This window comes from Bombus terrestris, chromosome 3 (genome assembly GCF_910591885.1).
Source record: "Bombus terrestris chromosome 3, iyBomTerr1.2, whole genome shotgun sequence".
In the NCBI taxonomy this organism is placed as follows: Eukaryota; Metazoa; Arthropoda; class Insecta; order Hymenoptera; family Apidae; genus Bombus; species Bombus terrestris.
This window is the reverse complement of record NC_063271.1, coordinates 14,594,364-14,603,936: the sequence shown is the minus strand read 5'-3', so window position 1 is coordinate 14,603,936 and position 9,573 is coordinate 14,594,364. Positions and strand designations below refer to the sequence as shown.

The 9,573-nt window shown below is 28.5% G+C and overlaps 2 protein-coding genes and 1 pseudogene across 2 annotated transcripts; 1 reads left to right on the top strand and 2 right to left on the bottom strand.

The window, feature by feature from the left end:
• Window positions 1-235: 235 nt before the first annotated feature.
• Window positions 236-1,150, bottom strand: LOC100649864 (DNA-directed RNA polymerase III subunit RPC7-like). Its single transcript, XM_048414697.1, has one exon. It carries the CDS (start codon window positions 1,013-1,015, stop codon window positions 407-409), a length of 609 nt encoding a protein of 202 aa, XP_048270654.1. The 5' UTR covers window positions 1,016-1,150; the 3' UTR covers window positions 236-406.
• A 908-nt stretch (window positions 1,151-2,058) lies between these two features.
• Window positions 2,059-5,579, top strand: LOC125384638 (annotated as a pseudogene).
• Window positions 5,580-7,023: 1,444 nt separating this feature from the next.
• Window positions 7,024-9,358, bottom strand: LOC100649980 (fizzy-related protein homolog). The gene has a single exon (XM_003402278.4). The coding sequence runs from the start codon at window positions 9,096-9,098 to the stop codon at window positions 7,638-7,640; it is 1,461 nt and encodes a 486-aa protein (XP_003402326.1). The 5' UTR covers window positions 9,099-9,358; the 3' UTR covers window positions 7,024-7,637.
• Between the last annotated feature and the right edge of the window lie 215 nt (window positions 9,359-9,573).

Sequence of the window (9,573 nt, the reverse complement as noted above, 5' to 3'; positions counted from 1 at the left end):
CAAGCACATATTCTATTGTATTAAATATTAATATATGTATATATACTGATAATTTAACGAGTTAAAAAGTTTATAAACGTTTCTAATATTATTATGAAACATAAAATGTATTAATCTGTACTTTATAAAGTATAAATAATTTAATTTAATCAAGGAAAAATTAGGAAAAGATTAATTTGTATCTTTTTTAAGTGATCTATTTATTTAAAAATATTTCTATGTACTTTTATATATATATAATATATATATATGATAAAATTACATCTCACATACATATAAAATTATCAAATTTTCTAAATTGAAACAAAGATAAGAATCTTAGCAAGTAATTTTTAAGATAAAAAATTATGGTATTTAAATAAAATAGTATCTGAAATGGAAATTTTTGATTCTTGTAGAAACTATCTTAATAAATCGGCCCATCATCTAAATTATCGTCTTCATCATCGTAACCTTCTCCATTATCGAAATAATTATTCGCGTAATCAGTTCCCTCATCCATTTCCTCATCTAGTTCTTCTTCCTCATCTTCTGCTTGCTCATCATCCTTTCCTTCTGCTTCTTCCTCCTCTTCTTCTTCTTCTTCTGCATCACTTTGTTCCAAACTCTCTTTTTTTTCTAATTCTTGCAACTCTATCTCAATGTTCTTACGTTTTGTCTGTGGGTTCTCACATTTTTGTCCTTTACGTTTTCGCAATTGAGACTTTAATTCTACAGGCATTCTGCTCCAATCATACCTACTCTCATAACTACTTTTATCAGTAATCAAGTCTTGATATCGATCTGAATACCTCTCAATATTTTTTTTAGTTACTAAAGGCAAAACATTGTTAGGCGATTCTCTCATATATTCTGCATATCCTTTCTTTAATTCTAACAAATAAATCTTTTCTTTAGTAATATTTAAAGGCAGTGGTTTATATTGTAAAAGGGGATATTTTAATGCAGGTTGTAAGACTGGTGGAGGTAATGCTTCTCCTTTAACAAAGCCTAATTGTTCCGTACTAATTGACATGGAAGGTTTACCTTGTCACGTAAAATAAAAAGAAATTTAAAAAAAAGAAGAAAACTATTTTTTCCTCGTTTATACACCTATAAGACACTTCTGAGCTCTAGCCGTGACCGTTCGAGACTGAGGCTCTCACAATATTTTTACTTTCGGTGACATCTGTTCCTTCTTTGTTTGTCATCCCTCATTATCCCCACTACCCTGTAGGCGTACGTGACCGTTGCTACGCTTCTAGAACATTTGGTGGAAGGACCGTTAGGACATAGATGAACCTTTAGGCACTTCGGCGATATACATTGTCGCCAAGGCCGCCATGTGTCTCCATCATCGGTCCATCGGGTTCGAAGTATGCCGATCGTGATACCATCCTGCCCGCGGTGTGTGTGTCCTGGTCTTTGACGTGATTTACGTTACAACCTCTTCCCCTGCCATGTCCCGCCATGATAGTATTATATATTTATCTTATTATTATATTCAGTAGGATAGAAAAAGGCAATGTTTATTTCAAATTTATTAGTAGTTACAAGAATATATGTGTTTAATTACTCTGGTAATTTTTCAGCTTAAATGTGAGTATGAAAAATATGAAATATCAGTACTTTAGAAAATTATTTCAGACATTTTGGACTATAAGCTATTTTTTACTTTAATAATCAGGAAATAAGAACGATATTTGACAAAATCGAAGAGTTCAGCAGCTAATTCTGTCTTACATATTTGTAACTGATCTCTGCAAGAACATGAGTAGTGATATAGTTTAGTATATACTTCAGTAATATACTCAATCTTCAGTTTATAATATGATACATAGATATAATCTCAGTAATATTTAATAGTCAGATTATGTAAGAAAGCTTAAATTGAATATATTAAATAAATAAAATACATATTTTTAACAACAGTAATATTTGTTTTAATGTATCAAGAAGCAAAATTTGTTAATATAGATTTGTTAATATTATTATAAATACATCAATGATACTTTAAATATCATCATGTCTGAATAATAATGTAACTCATATTATGTACAACATTTAGTACAACTTTTGAATTTTATTTTCGAACATGTTAAATTTATTTTCTATGAATAAAATATTTAACTTACGGCGACTGAACTTCGTTTTGAGCACACCGAATTTGTAACTTCTTTTTACATGATACGATAATTTCTTACAGAATGTAAAATTCAAGTAGAATCTAAAAATACTAGTCTTAAGGCGTGGAGATCAGTATTGTAAAAATACTGTATACTTGTACGTGTATTAATAACTAATAAATTAATAAAAATTAATAACTAATGTATGATTTATTAGTACGCTATATTTACTTCATTCATAGTTCATATTACGATTGTATAAACTCATATACTGTGAAAGCACGATCATATAAACAGACTTCGATGTTGACACTCGATCGACATGCTTGATTTCTACCGAAACCAAATGTATAGAAGGAACCGTCCGAAAAATGAGTCATGATAAATCAACATGGAAGACAAGAAAACTTTAATGTCTTCGATGTTGATTTTCCGTAACTCAACTTTCAGACGGTTTTCCCTAGCGAATTTTCATTGATGACTGATGAATGATGACATGTACTTGTGGTTTTGGAAGTTTCATGACAGCACCGTTATGCAGCTTAATAATTAAATATGATACCAAAATGATGATACCCTCATCAATCCCCTTCCATTGCAGTTGCCGGACTTATGTATACATGGCTATGTATACATGTGTGCTTATTGCTTACGGATGTTTTATGAAATTATAATTAATTAGTTGGCGCCTTTTATCATAAACGTGAAAATGGTTAAAAACATTAATACGATATTTCTAACCGCGAAAATAAATTAACCAAAATGTTAGTGTTATTTGAAACTCCTGCGGGATATGCAATTTTCAAGGTAAATTATATTAAAAGCTGTAACTTAATACTTAACCTAAAAAATGTTGCACGTATTCGTGCTGCTAATAATTTTTAGGTTTATTTTAACAATTTAAGTATCTTCTTATGTTTTAAATACGGTGTAAATAACTTATTGGTTTAAATATGTACCATAAAATCTTGTTTGTTTCTTACAGTTACTTGATAAAGATAAGTTAACAGAAATAGAAAATCTTTATCATGATTTTGAAACACCTGAAGCAGCTAGTAAGATGTAAGTTGATGTTTTTGACTTTAATTTTGCACTATAATAATTTTGATAATTTCTGTTGTTAAAAAATGCATTAATACCTTTAATAGAAGTAACAAATTCGATAGTGCAAGATATTGCATTCAGAACAATTTTAATTTTAATTTTAATATTAAATATCTTGCATTACAGAGTGAAGTTGAAACACTTTGAAAAGTTTTCCGACACTACTGAAGCCCTTGTAGCTACAACTGCTGCAGTAGAAGGTAAACTTTGTAATTCATTAAAGAAGATGCTTAAAAAACATTGCAATGAATTTCAAGAATAACTAGCTATAGCTGACGCTAAGCTAGGTAATGATATAAAGGATAAACTGAGTTTGTCTTGTGTCAGTAATACTGCTATACAAGAATTAATGAGATGTATAAGAAGCCAGATGGATAGTTTATTGACTGGTTTACCTAAGAAAGAAATAACAGCAATGGCATTAGGTTTAGCACATAGCCTTTCTAGGTACAAATTGAAATTTTCACCTGATAAAATTGATACTATGATAATACAAGCTGTTTGTTTGTTGGATGATTTAGACAAAGAATTAAATAACTATGTTATGCGTTGTCGTGAATGGTATGGCTGGTACTTTCCAGAACTTGGAAAGATTATTACAGATAATATAGTATTTGTTAAAACAGTAAAAGTAATTGGAACTAGAGAGAATACTATAAATTCAGATTTATCTGATATATTATCAGAAGATGTAGAGGAAAAAGTAAAAGAGGCTGCTGAGATATCTATGGGAACTGAAATCTCTGAAGATGATATTTTAAATATTCAATATTTATGCGATCAAGTTATTGAAATTTCTCAATATAGAACACAATTATATACTTGTCTTAAAGCAAGAATGATGGCAATGGCACCAAATTTAGCTGTTCTTGTTGGAGAGTTAGTGGGAGCTCGTTTAATCTCACATGCTGGGTCTTTAATTAATCTTGCTAAGCATCCAGCATCTATTGTGTAAATACTTGGTGCTGAAAAAGCTCTCTTTAGAGCATTAAAGTCAAAAAAAGATACACCAAAATATGGTTTAATTTATCATGCACAACTTGTTGGACAATCTTCAACAAAAAACAAGGCGAAGATGTCCAGAACGCTAGCTGCTAAAGCTTCATTAGCAACTAGAGTAGATGCATTAGGAGAAGATGGCAGCTTTGATCTTGGTGCTGAACATAAAGCTAAATTGGAAGCACGTTTAAGGATTTTAGAAGAAGGGAATTTTCGTAGAATTAGTGGTACAGGTAAAGCAAAAACCAAATTTGAGAAGTATCATACTAAAACTGAATATATTCAGTATTCTGTTAATGAGGATATAACTCTTCGACATGGAAAAAGAAAATATTTTGAAATTGAAGATAAAAAAACGCTGATTGAAGAAATTACAAAGCTAGATGAAGAAATTACAAAGCAAGTTGAAGAAATTACAAAGCCAGATGAAGAAATGCCTAAGAAAAAGAAAAAGAAGGAAGTTAGTGACAGCGTAGATGAATCAGTAACTCAGGAAGTAGCTCAGTCAGAAGAAGTTCTGACAAAGAAAAAGAAGAAAAAAAGTAAAGTACAGGATATAGAAGATAATATTGAATCAACCTTTAAATGTGAAGAAGAAGGAGAGAAAGCAGTAGAAAATATTCCTGGGATATCAGGGGGTTAGTTTTTATTTTATCTATTTTATGAATTTTAAATCTATAATATATGAATAAAATTACAAGTAGAAAATATAATATGTACAAATTTAATATACATACAAAATTGTTTTTTTTTTTGTTATAGAGCAAATAAAGAAGAAAAAGAAGAAAAAAGATGAGGCTCAGGAGATTGAAGAGACTACATTTACAAATGAAGAAAAAGTTATAAGTGAAAAAAGAAAAAAAAAGAAAAAAAAAAGAAAAAGAAATCTCAAGATGAATGAAATTTTTTCAACATATGCAATTTAAAAAAGTAATTTTTTTAAAACATAATTGTTCATTATCGATTGTATACTTATATATAATTAAAAAATTAATTTTCTTTAAATATACATATATCAAATTATGTTTTTATAATAGAATTCAATTATATACTTTTTAAATATAAACAATATAATCATACAATCTGAAGATAAGTGTATAAAAATGATTGTGAGTCTGTGCTTTGTAAGATGTATTATTAAAATACAAATATTTCAAGCATTGAATAAAGAATAATCAGTAAATAGTTTAGTTAATATTTAGAAATATGCTCAGTATTAGTGCTTTAGTGTCTTCTTCATTTTTATATATCTTTTTTAATACCATATATGTCTTAAAACATCATTGACATTTACTCATTATTATCTATTTCTTTTAATAACACACTTCGAAGTTTAAATTTTGTAAATTCATAATTCTGCATGTATGTATTATCTAATTACGAATATCTCTATAAATAATTTATAAATATTTGTATAATAATTGTTGTACTGATGCATTTAAAATAAATTTAATGATAATACGTTTATATGTAATGAATCAGAAGTGGAATCTATAACAAGTGTATTTACTGTTTATATTCAATTATAAGATATCATCGAAATTTGTTTACATTTAATTTAGACGTTAATAAGGAGCTTTTTTTATATTTTAGAATGATTTTTTAAGTAAATTATTGAAAACAAGCAGTTCTGGGAGAAACGTAACTTCCAAAAAGTGCAGATGACCACAACTTTTTGTTAAAAAAAGGTTTCAAGCTAGTTTTACATTGCAACTTGTTATTGATTCAGGACTGATCAACATTTGTTTGGAACATTTTTTTATTAGATTACTAAAAGTTCCTAAAAAATCATGACAGCCATAAATATACTGTATATTTATACATTTAACAACATAAGGCAATGTAGATACATATACATATGGATATTCCCATTGATTTGAATTTATGTTATAATTATGTATTTTATTTATTGAATGTTTTAAAATATTACAGCAATTGTGTGTAATAATTACATATATCTCTTTTTCAAAAAGTTCAAACTCAACATTGTATTTTCTCCTCTAAATCAAACATCTTTTCCATATTTTGAATAATATGAGTAATATTTATGTGTATATGTATATTTACATTGAATGTAATATACATTTATCATAATTTCATAAACTAAGCGTAATCATTCCATATATGTTAGTGTTTAAATTTCTATTTCTAAATTGAGTTTGTACAAAATATAAGCTATAGTTTTTTGTATTTTCCATTTAAATATTACTATGATATTAGAATCTTATATAGTATCATATCAATATTTAAAAAAGAAAACAATAATATTTAAAATTACTGATATATGCACTTATATTAATTCATTCCAATGTATCATATCAATTATGATACAATAAGGTCATATAATTTACAAACACTTTTATAAAAAAATCACATCATAATTTAATGTCAGAATATATTTATTTCCTTTTACATATACTTTAAAGTATTTTTTAAGATTTGGGAAAATAGATTATACATACTCTTTGAGAACTATACAATATAAATTTTAAATTCTACTGCACTAGAATGTTTATAGTATTTTTATTAACTGTTTTCTAATTTCTTTTAGAATATACAGGTAAGTATATATCAATATATTATTTTTATATAAATAAATGAATTTATTTTATAAATCATATTTCAATTTATTTGTACAATTTGCTGCTGCAAAATATAAATTAATATAAGTCGTTTTGGAGGAAAAATAATTGATAATTATAATACAACCTTTTTATATATATAAGTTTTTCTATATAAATTTCATATATATAATAAATTTTGATAAGGTTGTAAGAAATATTCTTTGAAAATCTGTAGATTTTATAAAAAATTAAAAATTATAAATATTTGGAATCTCCCTCTCTCTCTCTCTTACACACACACAGGCGCGCACACACAGTGTATAATATGCCCTTAAAAGAAACTGCAATATTGCAATTCAAAATTAATAACAATACTATAATATTCCATTTTCTTTGCCTTATGTTTTACAGTACGGTATATCTAAAGTAAATTATTAAATACTTAGTCATTGAATTTTGTTAAAATGAATAAAACATATAAATGACTAATTATCTGTATGTAATATTGTGTAATAAGATAAAATATAAAAAATGTTAAAAAAATAGATGTTGCATTCTTGAAATATAAATTTTAACGCTTTGGACATAAAACTATTTGTGTGAAAAATACATAAAAATTATATATGATCTTTGTTTTTCCTTATAAGGGCATGATTTTATGAATAACTTATTGCACATAAAAATTAATGAACAATAGGCTGTGCATATAAACTTAATCTTAATAAATTTCAAAATGTTTTTACTTATAACTAAATGTTTGTAAATTATTAGTTATATACGTTATATATCTTATAATTTTTCAGAATACTAGAATAGTGCATATATTATGTATTATACATAATATCATAATTTTTTTTATATTAATTTATCGAATACTAGTAAAGAGGTTTAATACAGACTTATTTTCTTTCTGACTACGTGCTTTACTGAACACATTCCAAAAACGTAAAGTTTCATCTCCAGCACCAGTTACAATAGCTTCACCATCTGGTGACATAGCTAAATATAAAACTCTATATGAATGTCCTGTTAATTTTGCAACTTGAGTTAGACTGGGATATTTCCACACCAGAATTTGGTTTTGAGAATAACCATGTGTACTGACTAGTTCTGAACTGTGCTTACTCCAAGCCAAATTACAAACTTGAGAACCAGTATCTACACACTGCATTGGTTGACCAGTTAGTGTATTCCAAAATCTAATGCATCTGTCTGCTGTACCACCACCAGAAGCTAAAAGGCCATGATGATGTGGAGACCATGCGATAGCTTTGACAGCTGCTAGATGTTCAGTATATGTTTGTATCGGTGAAAGGGAATGTAAGTTCCATACATAAAGACGATTGTCATTTCCACCAGAGGCTAAATATTGATTATCTGGAGACCATTTGAGTCCACAGACTTCTTGTCTATGAGCTCCTAAACGTCTTTCACTCACAACACAAGGAGTTCTAACATCTCTTTGTAATATTAACCTATCTCTACTACCAGATGATAAAACTTCACCATTCCAAGCTAGAGCTCCAACTCTCGCACTATGTCCTTGTAACTTGCTTACTTGTTTACTCACAGCTACATCCCATACTTGGATATAGCCCAAATGTGTACCAACTGCAACTAGATTTCCTCTTTCATTCCAAGCAACTGATGTTACACTATTACCATCACTGGATAAATCACATAGTCTAGTCACCTGGCTGGTACATGCAGACCACAAATAGACACAGCTACCTAGACCAACACTGAGAACATTTTGAGAAGACCAATCAACAAGGTTTAAATAAAAGTCATCTTGCAGTTCAGGGGCATCTAGTACTTTGAAAGGTATTCTGGAAATCTTCCTTGTTGCTTTTCTTGGAGATCTTAAAAGTTTTTGACTTTTGGCACTCAATGGTGACAAAGAATAAGGTGAACTTTGATCTAATAGTGTGTGGTCTTTCGTAGGTGTAATGTATTTAAAAAGATTTCTGGTAACCACTGGTGATAATACTCTTCGTTCTTCACATTGTCCTTTTACATCTTCTATGCTTGCTCCAAGCAGTTCATTTTTTAAGAGACAAGAATAGGCAATACCATCGCGGTTACTTTCTCCATTCTCGCGAGTCTTCTTTGTGACTATACCATTTCGATTGTTCTCTGATATCATCGAAAATGTTGTTTGGTAATTATTGCCTGACCGTGTTGGTATAAATCGATCGAAACTATTATTCATCATTTTAGTTGGCGAAAAATATACTGATGGGTGAAGTCCAGGACTTGCTAGACTATCTATATGGCTCTCGCTGTTTGACTTTAACAGCCGTTTCTCGTATTCGTGGTGAAACATTTTTTTAATGCTACTCTTTCACATTTACTCACATAATTATTCGCCATACACGATTGTTCTTCTTTAGATTACGTAAATTGCACGTCCATTGTCATTTTTCATACAAAACACGGTACTGATGAAATTGAGCAAACTGTCCCGTAGAATCTCTATTCAACGTCAACTTGGAAAATTTTTGATGCGGAAATAAGGAGGTTGAACGTGATTCTCCAATCGAAAAGCTTAGTTCAAAGCGCTATGTTTAAAAACAGATAGGCAAGTGACTGTGTAAAAAGCTGTACTCGAATGAGTACCCACCTAGCGACTACTAACAAAATTACAGTAAAATGTTGTTGTATAACGTACTTTTTAAAGAATATAAATGAAGAATTTAGATACGTCATTTGTTATGTGTATATTATGTATACAATAATAATAATATATATATTATGTATGCAATAATATTATGTATTATCATTATCAAGTTGATTCCAAA

Bases quoted from the DNA above. Each gene is read 5' to 3' on its own strand.
- LOC100649864 (XM_048414697.1), bottom strand. From the start codon at position 1,015: ATGTCAATTAGTACGGAACAATTAGGCTTTGTTAAAGGAGAAGCATTA.
- LOC100649980 (XM_003402278.4), bottom strand. From the start codon at position 9,098: ATGTTTCACCACGAATACGAGAAACGGCTGTTAAAGTCAAACAGCGAG.